This window comes from Diplotaxodon limnothrissa, linkage group LG12 (assembly GCF_057381915.1).
Source record: "Diplotaxodon limnothrissa isolate DT_005_m linkage group LG12, D_limnothrissa_male_GT1.1, whole genome shotgun sequence".
Lineage (NCBI taxonomy): Eukaryota > Metazoa > Chordata > Actinopteri > Cichliformes > Cichlidae > Diplotaxodon > Diplotaxodon limnothrissa.
The window spans coordinates 27,812,544-27,834,601 of NC_140607.1; the positions used below are offsets into that span (position 1 = coordinate 27,812,544).

Below are 22,058 nucleotides of genomic sequence, written 5' to 3' on the forward strand. Positions count from 1 at the left end.
ATCAAAACCAATATTTAATGGTTGTAATGGTTTTACATGGTTAATTAAATTCCAACAGCTTCAGAATGACGTCTCCATTTTAATTTTCACTACAGTAAATTTAAGTCATCATACAATTTATGTTTTCATGTTAAAACACACTAAAATATTATTAAAACACAATTTCTGGAGAAAAACATCAGTTATCACACAAAAGTCATCTCTATCTATCTATCTATCTATCTATCTATCTATCTATCTATCTATCTATCTATCTATCTATCTACAGGGTGGGCCATTTATATGGATACACCGTAATAAAATGGGAATGGTTGGTGATATTAAAGTCCTGTTTGTGGCACATTAGTATATGTGAGGGGGCAAACTCCTCAAAATGGGTGGTGACCATGGTGGCCATTTAGAAGTCGGCCATCTTGGATGCAACTTTTGTTTTATCAATAGGAAGAGGGCCATGTGACACATCAAACTTATTGGTAATGTCACAAGAAAAACAATGGTGTGCTTGGTTTCAACGTAACTTTATTCTTTCATGAGTTATTTACAAGTTTCTCTTTGTTCACAGCCATTGACATGTCAAAGAGGTTAACACGTGAGGAGCGGATCGAAACTGTGTTGAAATCTGGTGAACGCAGTAACCGGGTCATTGCAGCAGATTTAAATGGAAGACACCTAGGCGGACAGTCCTGATCCTGAAGGACACCCAGAAGAGACTGGTCCCATCCAACGACCGACAATAACCCGCCTCAGTACCACCTGTCAGGCATCATAGCGGCTTAGATGAACAGGCATATGACACAATAAATGAGTGGTGCAAAGAAAGGGATTGGGAAGAATACCAGAGGCGGAAAACACCAGCTACTGGTAAACTGAGCAGTCAGCCGAGACTGCAAGACTAGGCTGACCAACCTGTGCACTGCCTGGATTGACTACAAGAAGGCCTATGACTCAATGCCCCACACCTGGAATGCCTAGAACTATACAAGATCAAAAGGACCCTAAGACCCTTCATCAGGAACTCAATGGGAATGTGGCGTACAACACTAGAGGCCAACTTCAAGCCCATAGCACAAGTCAGTATCAAATGTGGGATCTACCAAGGAGATGCTCTGTCCACACTGCTGTTCTGCATAGGCCTGAACCCCCTCAGTGAGATCATTAACAAGACTGGAGTCTAGGATGAGGCAGCGACCATCCAGGAATACATAGGAAGATGGTCCCAACCGACAGCGTGCTCAGTGAATACCTCAGGCAGCAGAAACCCAAGACATCCGTAGTGATAGATGTAGCGGTTCCAAATGACAGCAACATCAGGAAGAAGGAACACGAGAAGCTTGAGGAATACCAAGGACTCAGAAAAGAGCTGGAGAAGATGTGGAGGGTGAAGGTAACAGTGGTCCCAGTGGTAACTGGACACTCGGTGCGGTGACTCCCAAACTAGGCAACATCTGTGATCTCTGTCCAGAAGAGCGCAGTCCTAGAAACAGCTAAGATACTGCACAGGACCCTCAAGCTCCCAGGTCTCTGGTAGAGGACTCGAGCTTGAAGGATAGACTGCCTGCAGGGCCGAGAGGGATATATGTTGTTTGTATTTATTTTATTTGTTAAGGATTAATTATCATTTCTTAACTGTTAAATGTGTCATTCAAAATTCTGTATAAACACTTAACAGGGAATTCTTGGCCCTGTGATTTCATGAAGTATGAACTGCCTGTATGGGTTAAAGTAAAGACAGAGTGAGCGTACAGTTCACTGTAATATAGCTGTTGCAGGGCTTTTCATTATCTTCTTCTTTTTATTACCCCTTAGTGTGTACTCTCTCTGTGTCTCTAGGTTTACGGTAACTTATCTTTGCCATAGTGCCATAGAATGACAGCAGGAATCGCTCAAAAATAATGAGCACTGGGAAATATGTCATAAAATTATTAGCTGAGAAAAACAATAAATTCTGGCTTAGTATAGCTTGAATATTATTGTCTGTATGGATTTTAGTATGGAAGAAACAGTTAAAGGATAATGAAAAACAATGCAAACGATTAGCCCTGTTTGTGCATTTCTTATTTGTTTTCTAGCAACCGCAGATGTGGTGTTCAAACACAATTCACGAAGTCACTTGCATCCAGGAGCTGTATTTATTTTGGCAAAGCAGACAGCAGAGTGCAGCACTGTTAGGTTTGAATGCTCAATGGGATTTTGCGACTGGAGATACTGCAATGTTTCACTTCTGTCCTTGTGACTGTGGGACGTTTGGTTTGCTGAGATGAGTAAAACTTGGATAAGCAGCAAGTCAAAAATTTGAAAAAGAAAAATCTCCTCAAAATGACCAAATAAGATGATTTAGTTTATGCACTGGTGTTCAAATGTATGAGTCAGACACAGATTGAATGTCTGTTTTTGTTTTTAGATAAAATGAGAATGTAATTATCCATCAGGGTAAAATGAGTCTTTGGCCACAGCGGGGACATGAGAGCGTTTTCTTCTCTGCAAAGTCGTCATCACTTCTTTTCTGTTTTTACATGAGCCAAAATCTTGTGTCACCTCTATGTCATATTTTATTTATGTCTTTGTCTCTGACCTCATTTCCAACATCAAACTGTATGCTGCTGGGAAACACCGCTAAACAAAACTGAATGATGTGTTCTCCTTTTTTCTAAATGCCAGGTCGTTGACCACACTGTCGCCTGCTGTATGTTTATGTTTACCTCACCAAACCTTCAATTAACTGGATTTTTTCCTAAAGGACTGGCTGGATGAAAAAAAACCCAAAAACGTTAGTCTTTTTGCTACAGTTACATTTTTGTTTACAGTATTTAAGATCTCATTGTTACTATGAAAGTAAAGCTTCACTTGTAAGATCAGCTGATCAAGGGGAAATGAGTGTTAACATGTTGTTCCCTTAGTCTGTAAGTCTGACATGTTACAGCCTGAAAATATATCGCATCATCTCTTGAAGCCCCAGAGAGTCCTACGGGGTAAGTTATTCCCCTCTAAAGTCTGAAGATATATGCAACATGCCATGTAAAAAGTAACGTTGTCATATGACTATAAAAGCAGAAGTTTGGGGAGTTTGCTGCACTGAAAAATTAAGTCTTGTTTTAATGCAATGCCACAATTTTCCCAGGAGTGCATGACCCTGTAAATTCACCCTAATGTCAGACCATGCAGTGCTCTGAGAAACGGCTAAACATCAAATACCTGCATCTCAGACTCTACGGGCCTCAGTTATCATGTTAATTATTACATTTTACGACTTTTCAAAGTTGCAGTCCTTGCAGTTATTGAGTCAGCCATAAACTCCTCTGCACACCAAAGTATTCTATAGTCAAATGTAAAGCCATCTGTCTGACAGCTGGACTGAAAGTGGATCATGCAACAAGACAGTGATTGCAAACACAGGAGCAAATCAACAACAGAATCATTGAACAAAAAAAGAAAAAGAATCAAGGTGTTGCAATCACAAAGGGCAGACTTCAACCTGATTGAAGTGCTGTGGCATAAACTTAAGAGAGCTGCGCATCAACGAATGCCCGGAGACCTCAATGAACTGAAACGACGTTGCAAAGAAGAGTGGGGGAACATTCCTCGACAGTAATGCAAGAGGCAGATAAAATCATTGAGAAATGTTTTGCATGTTCTGCAGTCCTGTGACTGCAGACAGTCCTGTGAAAGCTTTCTTTTTCATATGACTGTATTCACAATTTAATGACAGATAATGTAATACATTCAGTACCAATGTGCATGAGGATTTACTACAAATGCTCGCTTGTATTTGGTATATTTACTGGTATATTTGCAAATAATTATAATTAACATGCATAATTAACTTATAAAGGAATCCTAGGAATTTGTTTTTACAAAACCTTTCAAGTCGTTTCCACTATAACACAATATAAATCATGAAGTTGTGGATTAATAGATAAAAATTTAGTAGTTTTGTGCCATTTTACAACCTTAAATGAGATGAGAAATTGTCAGATTTAGGATGAAGGATAGACAAACACTGTCCTCAGTGGGGTAAACAAATAAAACATGTGCAAAGCAGGTTATACTTATGCAATTTCATAATAACCAGCTACTGTGGTGGTCCTGGATTTTTGACTCAGTTTTGTGTAATTTCCAGTTGATTCCTATTGTTTGTTAGTATCTTCTGTTTATCTTCTGTTTGTTTCGTGTCTTTAAGATTCTTGGTCTTCATTTTTTGTTACGCTGTATTCTGTTTGGTGTTTTCACTTGTGATTTATCTTGGATTCCTTTCTCCTCCTCCTTTACTTAAGTCTAGCATCCCTCATATTCCCTAATATTGTGTTGTAAGAGTCTTTGTCTCTGTTGTTGTGAGTTGAGGTGTTCCTCTGTAATGTTGCTTTCTGTTTTGATTTGATAGGCATTTGTCTCTTGTTTTAACTTTCCCAGGTCTGTGTGTAGTTTCCCGGATGTCTCCACTCTGCCCCAATTACCCTTTGTCTTTTGTCAGATTTGAGCCAGTTTACCCTTGCGTTGTGTGTTTTGCTGTTGGCCCCGTGCCATTTTGGACCGTCCTGAATTCAACCTCAGTAAAAGTTGATTTTTTTTTGTTACCTCCGTCTGTTTCCAGCAATTGGGTCCAGCTTCCTGCTACACATCATGGCAGCAACATGAACAAAACCTGTATCCACATAAAGTCAGCTTCTTATAAGAAACTTAAAAACCACCAGTTATGTCTAGATTTTTCAGATTCTAGCAAGATTTACGCATTGATAGTTTTAGAAAGTGTGCAGCTATATATTAAAAGCCCTACTGCAATTAACACAAATATACCAGGCAGCCGTGATTTTCACACACACCCACATACAAATCTGTAAACACATGCACCAGGAATGGCATCATCATAACTTCCTCCCCACAGTCACTAACCATCAAACCCACTCATCTTTCCCAGTGTCTCCCAAGTCCTGTCTGCATTTCCCATGGAGTTACCCAGCAGCTAAGAACGTCTTCCTATGTCATGACCACACGTCTCTATTTACAGACTTATCTGCCTCCCACAGTGTTCTCACCAAGATGAGACACACAAACAGCACTGGTGTGGAAAGAGGAAGTTCTGAAGGCAGGGCAACCCAAATGATACAGTGGCTCGGCTGCAGCGCAGAACTGTGGCACTGTGTGAGTGAGGAGACAAACTGTAAAGTGTGAGTCTGTGAAGAGTGCCACGAGGGCGGCAGCTCTTAAAAAAAAAAGAAAAAGCTCCCACTGCATCACTCCAGAGACTAAATGAAAGCTGGAGTTAGCAGGCCTGGAAGAGGAGTTTCTTGGCTTTATTTTTTTATTAGGTTTTGTGTATGGCTTGTTCAAAATGTATGCAACAGGAATGCAGCGGAAAACAGTGTGGTCGTCACAAACACCCAAAATATAGAAAGAAAACCCAAACAGTATATATCATAGTGACACATGTAATACTAGAACATACAAACTGGACTGTGTCAAGACTGTATGTCGTCTTTTCTTACTAAAATGAGAAGCTTTAGAGCTTTTGTCTTATACTGAATAAGAAGGGTGTATGACAAATAAGACAAAAAACGCAATCCCGTGAAATTAAAAAAGATTTAAGTTGAAGTCAGTGTTATCAAACAGTGTAAAGTGGCTTGAAGCTTGAGACTACAGCAGTCACCTTAAGGCGCTTCCTATCATAAGTTGAACTTAACAACACTGGGGAGGAATAGCTCCTCTGTAACAGACAGCAAATTCAAGCAAAACTACTCTGAAGGAGAGGCAGCAATCTGCTGTAACCAGCTTGCAGCTGGGGGGAAAGAAAAGGCAGAAAAGAGGAGAACAACGAGCCCGCTGAATGCATAAACTACAGGAGAGAGCAGGCAAAACTTAATAAAGATCAGTGATGGTATTTAAACTACATGTGCAGTGCACTGTGGGAGGTCGCACGCTGTAAAAAAACCCTAACAACAACCCAACAAACAAACCAAAAAAATCCAACAGGAACAAAAGAAAAGAAAATGTTCTGGTAATTTTCTGTTACTATGTGCAACTTTCCTTAAATGTTTCCTTAAATGGTAAATGATAACATTCATTGTATAAAACATACAGAGAAATTAAAACTGAAACTACATTTTCTTTCTCTTTTCTCTTTCGTTTATTTATTTTTATTTTAATTGTGATTTTAATTGTGCCTGTTGCAGCAGTGGTTCAGTGTTCACAGCTATACAGTATGTAGGCCATAATAATGATGATGATGATGATGTGCCTTTCTGATGAGCAACAGACTTACAGTCAAACATGCATATGTATTTTAAACATCATTAGACACACCAGAAATCAGTACAGGGATCTGAGAAAAATTGGCTATGACAGCATGAGGCTGTTTTTACAAACACACTTATAAAGGAATTTAACTTTCAGTACACAACACTATCGGTGCACAACACACAGTCCTTTAAAAACACCCTGCAGTGCATTTGTTCCTTTTATAATTTTCACAGAGTGAAGGTCTTCCTCAAGTTTTAGCAGTTTGATTATACCTCACTGTCATAACATGTTTAAGAGTGGCTCGTGGCTCTAGGTCAAACTACTCTCAACATGCAGAGGGAAGCTTTTAAGGCTGTTCTGGTGCCTTAAATGTCTGGTAGTCAAGGCTATCTTAAGTTATACGTTGATGCCAACCTGATCCAATCAATGCAAAACCATTCACAAGCATCATCTGTTGAAGTTCTCAGTCTTCCAGTTCAGTCATGTTAAGTCTAAAGTACTCAAATCAAAGGCAACTAAACTTCTTTCAGGTTGTTGAAGATGTTTAGTCTCTTATCTGAACGGCATCTTCAACTCAGAAAAAGCTTGAAGAAAACATATACAAGAATCAGAATCAGAATCAGAATACTTTATTGATCCCTGGGGGAAATTATTTTTTGTTACAGTGCTCCATTTTAAACCAACATTAAGACAAGACAGACAATACGCTAACTAAGAATAGTACAATATATACATATATATACATACATACATACATAAGTCACTTATAAATAAATATTTGGAAAAGAAACATGTGTAGCTGTAGCAGCAAACAGTGTGTTAAGTGGATGCGTTGTACAGGGAGATGGCCACAGGCAGGAATGATTTCCTGTGTCGTTCAGTGGTGCTTTTCGGTAATCTCAGTCTCTCACTGAACGAGCTCCTGTGACTGACCAACATGTCATGGAGTGGGTGGGAGGTGTTATCCAACATTGTCTTTATCTTGGACAGCATCCGCCTCTCCGACACCACCTTGAGGGAGTCCAGCTCCATCCCCACAACATTGCTGGCCTTACGGATCAGTTTATTAAGTCTGTTGGCATCTGCGACCCTCAGTCTGCTCCCCCAGCATGCAACAGCATAGAGGATCGCACTGGCCACCACAGACTCATAGAAAATCCTCAGCATTTTCTGGCAGATGTTGAAGGACCTCAGTCGCCTCAAAAAATAGAGACGACTCTGGCCCTTCCTGTAAAGTGCTGTGGTGTTTTTAGCCCAGTCCAGTTTATTGTCAATGTGAACTCCAAGGTATTTATAGTCCTCCACAATGTCAACACTGACCCCCTGGATTGAAACAGGGGTCAAGTGTTTCCTGGTCTTCCTGAAGTCCACGATCAGTTCCTTGGTCTTTGCCACGTTGAGCTGCAGATGATTCTGCTCACACCACGTGACAAAGGAGTCGACCACAGCCCGGTACTCTGTCTCATCATCCCTGCTGATGCATCCAACCACCGCAGAGTCATCAGAAAACTTCTGAAGATGGCAGGTCTCTGTGCAGTGGCTGAAGTCTGTGGTGTAGAGGGTGAAGAGGAAGGGGGAGAGGACAGTCCCCTGTGGTGCCCCTGTGTTGCTAATCACCTTGTCAGACACACACTGTGGGAGACGTACATATTGTGGTCTTCCTGTCAGGTAATCAACAATCCAGGACACCAGAGAAGCATCCACCTGCATCGCTGCTAACTTATCACCCAGGAGGGTCGGCCTGATGGTGTTGAAAGCACTGGAAAAGTCAAAAAACATGACCCTCACAGTGCTCGCCGGCTGGTCCAGATGGGTGTAGACACGATTGAGCAGGTAGATGATGGCGTCCTCTGTTCCGAGACGAGGCTGATAAGCGAACTGAAGGGGATCCAGATGTGGTCTTACTATGGGTCGCAGCTGGTCCAGGATGAGCCTTTCCAGGGTCTTCATGATGTGGGAGGTCAGTGCCACGGGCCTGTAATCCTGGGGGCCACTGGGACGAGGCGTCTTTGGTACAGGGACGAGGCATGATGTCTTCCACATCACCGGGACCCTCTGCAGACTCAGACTCAGCATAAACAGTTTATGAAAGACTCCACACAGCTGGGGGGCACAGGCCTTGAGGACAAGGGGACTCACTCCGTCTGGTCCAGCAGACTTGCCTGAGTGAAGTCTCCTCATTTGCATCTCAACCTGGTATTGAGTGAAGGTGATGGGTGGGGGAGGGGTGTCAGGAATCTCACAGGAGGCAACATGTGAAGAGAGAGGCTGGCACAGTGGTGTGGCTCTGGATTCCAGGCTGACTGCAGGTGAGGTTGTGGGGGTGGGAGCAGACACTGTGGTGTCGAATCTATTGAAAAACAGATTCAACTCGTCGGCTCTATTCTCACCTCCCTCAGCTCCCCTGCTGTTGGTTGGCCTGAATCCAGTGATGGTCTTCATGCCCCTCCACACCTCTCTCATGCTGTTCTGCTGGAGTTTCCACTCCTAAAAGAACCTAAAAGGAGTCCAGCTGCCATCAGCTCAAGCGCTTTAAACCATTTATAAACATTCAAATCACAAACCCTTACTCCTTAAAGATTTTGGTAACAATGTTATGCATTTAAAGAAATATTTGATAAAATGATTAAAACAGTTATCGTGGTCTCATAAAAGCCAGTTTAAAACCTTTTGTTTTTCTGTTTTTTTGTTTACACAGTGTTTTATTAAACTAAACCAACAGCTCCTGGTTTTAGCTCCATATTTGGCAAACTGGTTTCAGGATGATATCTTGTTGCTGAACTGTTGCGTTAAAGTCAAAATCCAAATCACAAGTCATCACAAGCAAAATGTTTATCTGTTGTCAGCTTTTTAAGGACAACTTCTTATTCTCATGTACAGCTCCATATAGTTTCCCTTTTTAATAATTCCTTATTTTTTTTCACACTCAGCCTCAGTGCTGCCACCCAGCTTATCCTCTCATCATGTCTTAAACCACTTTAGCAGCTCTCTTTCTTTCTTCTTATTGGCCCCTCCTCATAAACAAAAGCTTTGAACAGCTGCTGCTGTAATCACAGCCAGAGCTGTGTGTCTGCGAGGCCAATATTAGGTATATCGCTCTGTTTTTGTAACATCATACAGAGGCAACACCAAAAAAAGGCGTTTGGCTCACATGGATAACTCAAACGTATGTTGACCTCAACATAAAAAGCATGAAAGGCGCACTTTTTCATAATGATAATATTTATCCAGGACTATTTCATTGGTCAGACTGAACATAAATAATCAAATATCCCAGTAAAATAACATTATGTAAAATGATATCTCACCTAAATATACGCAATATATGATATGTCTACACTTATGTGTTTTTAGCAGTACCCATTAAGATTTAAAAAACTGAATTTCATTGCACAGACAAAAAAGGAGTTCGTAGATCGTTCTCGACGCGTTTAATTGAAGAGCTGAGAATAAGAACATCCAGGAAATAGTAATTTTTTTTCTAATCATCGCTACAACTTTTCGTCTACTTTCTCTGTGGCACACGGCGGGGGTGGGGGATGGGAGCGAGAGGGGGAGGCGAGAGAGGGGCGTAAACTGGGGGGGAGAAAGGATGGCGTCAGATGGTAGCGGGGCGGGTTTGTGGGAGGGAGAAGGAGAGAGTCCCGAAGAAAGGAGTGAATGAGTGCTTGGAAAGCTGGGCTGCCCCGGGAAACGAAGCAGTGTTTCAAAACTTCTCCGCTTTTCGACTTCGGTAAGTAGAAGAGTTTGTAGCAATGACACAGCTTTTGGCCGGCAGATGTGAATCTCACTGCTGAAAATACCATTAAAGCACAGCTGTAAATCAATCGCTGCTCAGCCTAACGTTCATGTGTCAGCTGATTTCTTTCGTCGGAAAGCTTTTCATTGATTATTCGCAGCTGTACGTTTTTGGAGTTCGCATGCTTCGCTGAGTTGTAATACACAGGCATGTTGCTACTTTAAGACTTCTTGGAGGATTGTGCGTTAAGACCGCATTTATTCACAGAGTGAGCTATCTGCACTTGCAGCTGGCTCCGTGTTCTGATGCAGCATGTGGCAGCGGTTGAAAACGTCAATATTTTAATGGTTTTCACCTCTTTATCTGTATTTCGCACATGTCCGCACAGCAGCCCTTTGTCCCCTTCCCTTTCCACCACAACCCCGTGTCCTTGAAGTGCGGTGCAGGGTGGAGGTCCATCTTTGGAAAGCCACCCAGGGAGTAATATTCTCTCTGCCTGACACACTGTTGCACTGTGAGGGGAAGTGGTGCTACATCATAAACCAAACAAATCAAGAAACATCTGCAGTGTTTACTCAAGCTGACATCAAGAACAAACTTTAGCAATAATAATGACAAAAGGGAGTTATGACTAACTTTCAGTGAGGACTTCTCATTGTGACTCATCCAATGATCAGTACTGCATTTTTTGCACTTACACGTGCAATGTTCAACAAATTCCAGTGACCTTTTAAAAGATTATGTAGTTCTGCCGTAATTTCCTTCAGTGTGATTGCTCTAGCCTGCCCTCTTTTCCTATGAGTGAGTTTTGACAAGCGCAAACTTGTTAGGTGTCATTGAATGGAGCAATGTGCTGATGATAGCCAAGGGAGATGTCTTTTTCTTTGCTTTTTTTTTCCCGGTGAAAATACAAGCTGTGCTTCTAGTGAATGCAGGAAATATCGTAAGTCATATTTATTTATTGAGGTTTTTATCATGCTGTGATAAAACTAGTTTTTAACATAAGCATACGTGTTGAGTCAGGGTCACGATTGACAGACTTCTAATTATTGTAGATAAAACCATTATTATATCCAGTTACGCCACACAGTTCTTCACATTGTTGCTGTCCTTTAGATTTTGCTTCCTTCTTGGAGACTCCTGTTCTCTACTGAGTGTGATTGTAAACTGTCCTTCATGCATTCTTTGATATGTAAACCTTTAGAGGCAGCCACAGCTGGATACTCAAGTTATTTATGGAACTCTTTTCATAGACTAACATAGTTGTGTTGTGTGGCCTTTTTTGTTTTTACCTCCTTGTAATTATTGTTTTCGTCCGTGTGTTTTGATACATTTCTCATTGCTAACTGAATGTAAATCTCAGAGTGTGAATGCAGTGAGAGGAAATGTCACATACATATACAAACAAGGATTTGAAGGGATTTTAGTATTTAAATCCTTTCCAAATGGATATATTAGTGTTTATAGTAGTTTTATAGAATACAAATCTAATTAACATGCCAAAGCTCTTATGATCTTTTAAGGAAAGGAAAAAATAGAAAAGAAAGGAATAGATTGTGTGTACGTCAATCATCCTTTCAGAAACAAACTGGAGAGCGGGACGGCTGAAGGGGTAGAGCTAGCCCGCGTCATGCATGTCTTTGTGTAAGTGAAATGTGAGGGTCACTTACTGACTTTGTGCATCACAAACTGTGAGGCTACAACAGAGTTTGCATGGGGAGTGAGAGGCCGGGGTGTTGCACAGATTGAATAGGTTAGGGGCCATGGCGACCTGTTTTTGAGAGTGAAGAAGTGCATTCTGGGCCAACGGTGGCATGTCTTGGAGAGGTAGAGTGAGTAAGGGGGGGAATGGCTTTGTGTTGCCTTTGTTGAGTTGAAGTCTACCAGATGAAGACTGCTGATTTTTCTTCTGTTTTTTTGGCACATCCACACACACACATGCGCACAAATGAGCCTGGCTGATACTTTTCTGTGGGGAAGTCATGTGTTTTTTTTGATGCGATTATAGCCAGGTTGAGTGAGCACAGGCTGGGACCGTTTATGATTGTGTATTTGTGTTTGTTTGTCAGTGAAGTGGGATCTATTGTTATGGCATGATGTTGGAGGGCTTCTCGCTGTTGACTTATTGTTTACATTTTTGGGCCCCTCTATTGTCATCGAAACCTTAGGTCCAGTGGTTGTATATGAAAGTTAGAACTGCTGGCGTTTGTTCATCAGCAGTAATAGTCTTCTGCAGCTTGAAATGTTTTATTGTGTTTAATCTGGGCCTGCAAAATAAATCTAACTCACTCTGGAGCGCTAAACATGCATTTGATGGTGGCCATCACTCAGTGGCAGACGTTATGAGACACAAATTGTGGTAAATCCCTATCCATGGGAAACATTTTCTCCTCCTGCAGCTCTTTCATTCCGCTCTTTATGGAGGGCAGCAAAAGCAGCAGCTCACATGGTTATGGTTAGCAAGAGAGAATTCTTGATGAGAACAGCTCTTGTTTCATAATATCTGGGACAATTGAGCAAGTAAACCAAAGAAATCAAACTTATCTTGCACTTATTGTCTTTTATGCTTGGTATGCCTTGTGTGACTCACTCTTGGGTGCTCTCAGCTCTCTTGTTGAAGCACTCACTGCAGTAAGGTGGATGGTTAATCCCCTGAGGCTATAAGTTTAGGTGTGGCAATCAAAGGACTAGGTAAAACGTATTAATTCTGTTTGCAACATCTCCTCTTATTTTTCATTCTTAATTTTTTGTTTAAACAGCTGACATTTGCGATGGTAAACATGGTCTTGGTTTCACAAGTTTGTTGGAGGTGAAGAGAGCGTGGCGTTGATGTGTTTTTGTTCAGCAGATAAAAATGAGCACTGATAAAAGTTTACAAGTCTACACTGAAGGCCACAAGTGATGATGAGTCTTGATGAAGCACCAAGAAGCTTTTATTAATAATGTACTGGAATTAATTGGAAAATAAAGACATGCGGTTAATATATTTTTTCCGGCGTGGGTGGTGGATGCGTTGCTCCATTCTCACTTGCGTCATATGGAGCTCAGCTGCTTGCATTCTTTTATGGTAGAAGGACACGTTTGATCCCGCCCAACTCTGACTGGCATCAAACTGCTTTAGTATCATATTTATTTTTCATTTTCCTAATTTGTGATGATGCAGACAGAAAGTTTTATCATTTGAGTGTGCTTGCTGTTCACATATTGTATGAGCCCTTGTGTTGCCCTAAAGATAGTGAGTCAGCCTTTTATGAGGCCCTTACTTCCAGAGGAGCAGCGCAGAGCAGAGCTCGACTTAGGGCTTATGGTTTAGGTTATGAAAAATTTGCTACTGGGGGATCTCTATCCAAATTAACGGGGGGGTCATCTGCTATGGGCGGCTGATCTACCAGCTCAAACATGCTTTTCTAAACAGGCTCATCACAGAAAAACAATAGCATTTTCATTGTCTCTCACATCTTCAATGAATGGACTTTGTTTCCCATTTTAATGGCTGTGTCTATCCTCCCTTTACCAAATAATCTGGGTCAGCATGCTTTAGATCTCTTAACCACCCACCTTCAGTCCTCATTCACTTTTCACCCTTCAGAACAGACTACAGTGGCCTGCACTCATTACCTCAGCACCTTGGCATGATACCAGCACTGTTGCTGATATCTCAGAGCAATTAACTCCTCAGCGGCTTCCTCTAACGGCTAGCTGACTGACCCACATATGTATCTGCTGCTTTATCTGGGGCTTGGAGTCAAACGGACATTTCGTTTCATTAGTAGAAACTTTACTGGGCATACAAACTGCTTGAACAACAGGTTTCATGTCTAACCTGTGGTCCACATGGCTGGCTGTTGGCCCACAGACTGCATTTTTTGTAAATTCCATGAGAGAAAGTTTGTCTCGTAGCAGCAAGGAGACTGTTCATGTTGGCTTGTTGAATGAAGTATTAGAAGGCTGTGTGTAAGTTGGCTCGGGGCCCTCTCTACATGCTTGTAATGCTGTGCAGCAGGCTTGGTTTGTGTCAGGACAGGAGAGCAGCGTGGGATAAAGCAGGTCGAGATCAGATCCAGAACCACATTACCGCTGAACATCTTTCATCCTGTTGCATATCTACCGTAACATCAAACTCTGCATCAGGGAGGATTCATGAAAGAGTCTCCACGGTCTGTCGGTGTTGGGGATGATGCATATGAGAGCGACTCCACAAGCACAGAGAGAACTGCAGTAACAAAGATCTGCCTGTTTCAAGATATGTATCTATCAAAAGCAACAGGGAAGCAAAGGCCTCTCACCCACAGCGCCTTGATCACCGGGTTATGAATAAGTCATATTTCTGAGTGTCTGATGTGCCGTTAAGTGTAAAATACTCCTCCCCAGTGCTCATATAAACACACAGAAAATCTTGACCTTGCTGAGGAAGTGCTGTTCAAGCGCTTTCCCAGAACAACCACCAAACAAGCGGAAAGTATTCATCAATTTCAGGATGTAGTGACCTTTATGCTCTCTCAACAATACTGCAGTAAGCACTCTTATGCACAGAATGTGCATATATATACATGCATACATCCACAGACTCAGGCAAATGCCTATCAACAAGTTGGTACTAATAATAATAATAATAATAATAATAGTGGATTGCATTTATATAGCGGTTGTATTAGTATTGATCAGCCAAGCTTGGTAACCCCGGAAAGAAATGGGCTTTTTGTAGATGTTTTTTGTTTTTCTTTGACTTTGTCAGACAAATTAATCTGCAAGTAATGAGTTACTTGCAGATTAATTTGTATGCTCTCTACAATTTTGAGTTAAATACAAGCATAGATAATACTTCAAAATACTTGGGCCTAATAAAAGTGTAACATTAACTTTTTAAGGCTTAATTCTGACAGCACTCTTTGAGACTAGAGAGCGGAAGACGAGCTGTGAGTGAAGAGGTTTCCTGTAGTAGCTGAGAGAGATCACACGGTGCCTGCTGACTGCCTCGACGAGGTATGTTTTGTAGGCTCCGTCTCTGTACAGAGCTGCTAATTTGTGGGCATTGTAGTCTTAACAGAGAGCACCATGCTCAGGCTGGATGGGTTATAATCAGCTGCAAACAGACGGCTCAAACTCCAGAGGAACTAAAAGTGTAGACTGTGTAGCCAAAAACAAAAGCTCATGCAAACAAATGTACGCACATGATTATGTGCGCTTGAAAGAGCCACATTAACACGCATTGATTTTCTCACAATGCACACGCACTTAAAAACACCATTTCTGTATTGTAATGATTTCTATAAATAGAGCTAAAAAGTTGCCTGTGCGGTGAGTGCTGTTGTGTGATATGACTGCCAAATGGTAACGGTGATAACAATAAGGAGCCATTGTGTGTGTGAAGAGGCCTGGAACAATCTCAAGGACTGTAATAGAATAGGGCACTCCCTAAACCATCCTCAAACACATAAACACACTTCAAATACCTGCTTATATTGTTCTCGGTCTTTTCTTTACAGCTACAATTCCCTGAAATTCGGATTCACAGCTCATTCAGACACACTGTGTTTAGATGGGTAGTTTGACAGGTCATCCTCACAATGCATGAGTGAATCTCTAAAACGTTTGCACAGACACTGATGCTTCCTGTTTGCTTCCTGTTTATTTCTGCCATTTCCTTATGGGGCTGAAAACGACCAGTGATGTTGGCGGATCTTCTTCATCTCTACTCAGCCCAGTTGTAATTGAAATGCACTCCCTCTGTTTAACCTCCCTCTGGGTAATTATTTGTAGACAGTGTACTTTAGCTGGAATTTTGTGTGATCTCTAATTAGTGTGTGAGATAGTAGTAAGAGAATAAAGTTCAAGTGTCCTGAAGCACTAAAATTCTGCTCAAGCGCAAGCAGACGAGATGAGATTTAACTAGGAATCTTTAAGACGGCTTCACCGTCCAAGTAAAATCAAAGCAGACTTGTGCACAAACTACAAACACATCCTGCCATGACTTTCAAACACAACAGGGGACTGCAGACATGACTGAATCCCCCTGAACTGAATCACGGCTTAACCGTTCCAAATCTCATACCTGCTACTCAAATGTCGTCATGCTTCGACTTTGTTGTTATGATCTGGTTAATCCTGACTTCACGTGATTCGGTGTAGGGGTAACAGATAATACTTGGTCTGGAAATTCCTGAAGTGTTTTGCCTTGAAATGACTTGGATCGTGACAGATGTGGTGTAATGATTTATCGCCTTTAATTGAGGCTGGAGGGTTGATTATGTGAGTCCTGGTGCTGTACTTGGAGTATTCCTGGCAGGTCACCAGAGTGACTTATAGCTCTTAATTAATTTTTTTTGTGCTGAACTTTTCATCACTGGCAAAATGACACATTCAGCAAGAATTAGAGCAATAACATTGACTCTTATTAGTTAAACAAGCCTCTCCTCCCTTCTATGTGAAAGTTATGGCTCTATAAAGTGCTTGACTAATGGTTTCTCATAACTGATACAGACGGGAGAACCCCTTCTGTCTTAACTCCAGTGGTGCCAAGCTGTGCCAAAAATATTCGTTTGGTTTTATGGTTCCAGATTTTGAGATCTCTGAAATATCTCCCACTCCCTTTGTACAAAAGACATGAATTTTTTTTAGTTCTTTGCTTTTGCAGAACTAGAAAATGAATGAAGGTTTAGTTAGTTTAGTTTATTTTTTTACAAAATCTTTAAATATTGTCTGGGGGAATGCACAGACACAGGTTTCCCTTGGATCTACCAGTGAGATCTGCCAAGATAGTGAAGATAACACATCCTGCATATTTTTCTGTATGTATCATGCAGCTGGTTCATGACATCAGAGGGTTTCCAAGAAACTTCATTGCTCCCCTAAGACCAAGGATGCGTCGAGGCCAATCTGGTCACAGCAAGTAAATCATAATGCAGCAACAGTGCCATTGATTGTTGGGACTTCTGGCCATTGCACTAATACAGATTTTATTTCTGTTGAATAAAGAACAAAGAAATGCATTTTTCTTTGCTAAGCTTAATGAAAGCCAGTAACTAATGCTGATGTACATTCATTTATTCAGGCTGTAATTTAAGCAGTGAACTGAAGGATCCCATTGATGTTGTGTCTGCCTGTGACAGCGGCGAGGATATGGCACATTATATTGTGTGATTCTATCAGTGGTTCCATAGTGTAGTGGTTTACACATTTCCCAAGTGAAAGATTAATGGTTTGATTCCAGGAGGAGACACAAATTCCTTGGGGGTTGCATCAGGAAAGGCATCCGGCCAAAAATAAAATCTACCAAATCAAAAATGTGGAGCCACCCACTTTAGTGAATACTGAAAGTGGCTTTTGTTTGATTCTGTCAAATTTGGCATGCTGTAACAGAGTTTTGTACTGCTCTGCGCTAACACCTGCTTAGTGGCAAAACACACAGTTTCTATCCCATTGCAGATAAAATCAACCAGCCAGATGTCTACCATGAGTAAAACGAGGACAGAATAAACTCTGCATTGTGATTCATCATGACTGTTCTAGCACACACTGGGAAGTTTGCCTTATTACACACTCATAACAAGCTGTTTTTGACTTTAAAGTAGCGCTTTGGGAGTAGGTTTTTGGTAAGGATGAATGTTTGATGACAGAGGGTACAAATTGGACACTGTTTGTCATCTGGAAAGCCTAAGGAGGAGCGTGATGATTCATAGTTGCTGGAGAATCATTTGTAGATGTTTCTTACACCCTGTCCTTGTTGTGTTGCTGACTTCAGTGTGTCTCTGTTCATTTAGGCTTGCTGTTCAGGCGGTATCATGACTAAAGGAAGCTGATTTGGTGCGTTGTTGCCATTTGGGATGTCTGAAGCCAAACATTACCTCAAAGAGGAAGAAGGCAAAGAAGAGGTGAGAGAAGGGACAACATCTGCTCTGAGAGGATAAGATCAGCAGCCCATCTGGATCTGCGCAGGGAACCTAACAGACCTTTCTCTTTCTAAGGAAGGGAACTGAAACTCTCCAATAGCTTAAAGGGCTTCAAGAATTTTTATTAAGTTTTTCATCATTGTTTTTTACCTTCTCTGAGCTAAAGCCATGTGCCATGTTATTGTAACATGCCGTTCCATGCTGTGGACCCTACTCAGCATTGTAGTGGCCTTTGCTGAGCTCATTGCATTCATGAGCCCGGATTGGTTGCTGGGATCGCCTCGGAATGACACCAGCGGGACCAGGGCAGGAGTGGACTCAGAGTACCGGCCATCTCTCGGCCTTTACAACCGCTGCCTTCGTATTGGGACCTCGCAGGTGAACTGTGGGCCCTATGCCACGACATTTGGAGAAGTGGCCAGCGGCTTCTGGCAGGCTGCCATGTTGTTTCTGGCAGCGGGGACATTAGTGCTTGGGTGTGTGGCCTTTATCTCCATCTTCAGCCTGTGTTTTCAGAGCATCCTGAAGAAGAGCATATTCAACATCTGTGGACTGCTTCAGGCTGTTGCAGGTAAATTGTTAATCTGTATGTATGTGTTAAGTATCTTTGTTACAGAAAGTAATCATGTGCCCCCTCCCACCTTCATATATATGTAAACTATGCTCTGAGGACAGCTTCCACTAAATTGAAATGTTTTTTATTTTATGACATAAATAAATTATAGTATGAAAGGGCATATATAATAAAGTTGCTGGAGTAAAACCAGTTACCAGTCAGATTAAGGGGTCACCCCAGAGTATACTAGTATGTAGTCTACTGTTTACAAAATATCAATGAAAACTGATTTCAGAAATTACATATCTAAGTTTTTTTAGGTTTTTATCTCATAGTATACAAAATGAAAAAAAAAAAATAAATAAATAAATAAATAAATAAATAAATATATATATATATATATATATATATATATATATATATATATATATATATATATATATATATATATATATATATATATATATATATATATATATATATATATATATATATATATATATATATTTTTTTTTTTTTTTTTTTTTTTTTTTTAAAGACACAAACTGAAATCATGTTCTATTAAATAATAATAAAAAACTGAAACTAAGAATTGGGACCATAAACTCACCATAAAAGGGGTTTCGTGAGATCAGGACATCTTTTTGGAACCATGTAAGTCGCCCTCTGCTGGCCATTTCTAGCCTTCTTTTTTTAAAAAGAAACTTAAATGCGGGGGGGGATTACAATTCCCTATGTTTTCTCAGTGAAAAACATTTTTTTTAAGTGTTCATATTTATTGGTCGTTATGATTTATACAAATATGACACAAATAGATGGTAAATGGTCTGTGTTTGTCTAGCGCTTTACTCAGTCCCTATGGATCCCAAAGCACTTTACACAGTCAGTCATCCACACATTCACACACTGGTGATGACAAGCTACATTATAGCCACAGCTGCCCTGGGGGGCCCCAGAGGCGAGGCTGCTGGACACTGGCACCACCAGGCCCTCTGACCACTGGAGCTGGGGCTCGAACCGGCAACCTTCCGATTACAAGGCAAACTGCCAACTCTTGAGCAACGACCGCCCGTGAAAGATGAAGATGAAGAATAGTTGTTGGATAGGTGGCAGAAATCATACCTCAATCCAGCAAATGGCAATAAAAATAAACAATTAATATACTATAACACAGTCAGGTGTCAAATAAAGTAGTAAAATAGAAACATTATAAACAGAAGGATTTATTAAAAAGACCAGTCTCAATCAAGACAGATTCATTTTTGAGTCCAGACACAAAGTTTCTGAGTTTCCATATATTTACTCTTAGAAAAATAACAAGCCTGCAAACCAACCCTCCATAATTGTTTATTGAATTTAGGGTTGCAGTGGGCTTGAACTTATTATAGCTGACTTGCCATGAGGCTACAAACATACAACAAATACATGAATATAAGTTTTTTTTTTCTTCTTTTTTCATTGCCATGAATCTACTGGGTTCATTCACCATTAATACTAGATGTTGTATGTTACAGGAACTGATTTCAAGAATAGCAGTGCTGAATCATGGTCAAATTCAAGAAACTGAGGAGCTGCATATCACTTGCTCCAGAGCTATTGCTAATATGCCAGTATAGCGTCTATCACATCAAGTCTGTGCAAGCAAGGCTGTTCGAGCTCAGTTTTGAAATCATGCCATAGTCTGTAAGGAATGTCAGTACTGCTTTTGTGTTGGCAAGTTACAACATCTGACTTTACAACATCTGATGTTCATCATACTTTCCCAAGTTTATTAATCTTACCACTGTATATTTTGCAATGAATCACACAGGCGGGGTTGACTGCCCAGCTTTATTGAGTAGGTAGTCTGTAATTACGTGATATCACCACTGAGGATGAGGGTCAAAGGAGTTCTCTCCACCCATTACAAATCAGCTCGTCAGCTGAAAAATTGGTGTTGTCTTTAGCAAAGTTGACTCACTATTCTCCCACCTGCACTGCGATTTGTTCAAACCTTCAGCTCTGACATGACTAAACCCCTCATATCATCACCTGCTCTTCCTCCAGGCCTGTTACTGATGGTCGGCCTCATGCTGTACCCTGCTGGTTGGGGTTCAGAGAAGGTGAAGTTCTACTGTGGCTCCGATGCGTTGCCGTTTCGACCATTTAATTGTTCACTTGGCTGGGCGTTCTACACAGCGATAGGAGGAACGCTAGCAACCTTCCTGTGTGCCGTTCTGTCTGCACAGGCCGAGATCGCTACTTCCAGCGATAAAGTTCAGGAGGAGATTGAGGATGGGAAAAGTCTGATCTGCCTGCTCTGAGCCTTTAGAAAACCTGGGAAGCTGCAGAAGATCACCCACGGTGTAATTTCTCTGATGTGGACTACAACTTCGTGGAGGGAGGACAGATGTTTCTCAGTGGGGATTTTCTTCCCCCCTCGTGATAGTCTGGATAAAATCAGCTGATTGTTGTAAACGGCCTTAATAACACCCCCCCCCCCCCCCCCCCCCCCCCCCGACTTTAAAAAAAAAACAATTACTCTCTCGTGATGGAGACTACCTGATGAGCAGTTGAAAAGGGAATAAAATGCTTCCCCCCTTTTAGAACTTCAGTTTAAAAATCTCTGGTAAAGCTGGAGAAGGAGGAAAACTTATATACTCTTTTTTTTTTTTTTTTTTTTTTTTGCTGGAATAGCAGGAGGTTAGTGAAATAAATTGGATTGGCAGTGGATAGGTTTTTAGATTTAACATGTTAAACACGGCCAGAAAGGCAGTTTATTTGTTTTAACCATCATTATGTTCATTCATAGGGTTCGATCACTAACCACTACCAGATTCAACAACTCAAACACCCAGCAACATTCTTGTACAAATATTTTATTAATAATAATGCTTGAGTAAAGAAAATCTGTACTTTTGCCACTTCTGGTGATAGACATTAACTTGAGGTTTCTTAAATGCCTATGTGCTCTGATTCTGTGGTAGCAGGACATTTAGACTCTTTTTAAACGCTTTAAGTTGAAAATCACCACAGAAGGGATTTTTAGTTTCAAAGGGAGCTCCTCCTGTTTAACTGATTGTGTAGCTTAATAACAGTTTGTGTGTGCGTATGCAGAAACAAACAAAAGAAAACAGAGCTCTGCCAGATGTTTCATTGTGTGTGGCTTCGTGATGGGCTAAAGCAGCAAGATGAAGCAGGTGGTTTATCATGAAATACCGTATGACATGCAGAAAGCCATAAACACAAGTCTGCCTTTGTGAAGGTGCCCAAAAGGAAAAGATAAGGATTGAAAAAACCTCCCACTGGGTCATTACACTTCATACCCACTCGTGAGTGATTTGGACACTTTTGCAAAGCTGATTAAAGTGAACCTCCATTGCAGTTTGATGGTTTTCCAATTGGAGCTTATTTTATTTTGCACTCTGCCTTTAAATCATTTCACATTGCTGCATATTGTATTAATTTCTAATTCATCCATTTAAATGTTTCTGTATATGTTAGGATTCATGTGATGCAGTGCTTTTATTCATTGTAGATGTGCAATAATTCCATTAGTGTTGTTTTCTGAGAGCAAGTAGGCAGAATGAAAGTGAACTTGTGATATGGATTTACATCCAAACACATAGTATGACTGTGATTAAATATATACTGTCTGCTATTT

General features: G+C 40.9%; 1 protein-coding gene across 1 annotated transcript; it reads left to right on the forward strand.

Annotated features, from left to right (window-relative positions):
* Window positions 1–18,027: 18,027 nt before the first annotated feature.
* Window positions 18,028–20,812, forward strand: LOC146621475 (LHFPL tetraspan subfamily member 2a protein-like). Its single transcript, XM_085368473.1, has 2 exons — window positions 18,028–18,430; window positions 20,462–20,812. Exons 1-2 carry the CDS (start codon window positions 18,028–18,030, stop codon window positions 20,716–20,718), a joined length of 660 nt encoding a protein of 219 aa, XP_085224599.1. The 3' UTR covers window positions 20,719–20,812.
* Window positions 20,813–22,058: the final 1,246 nt, after the last annotated feature.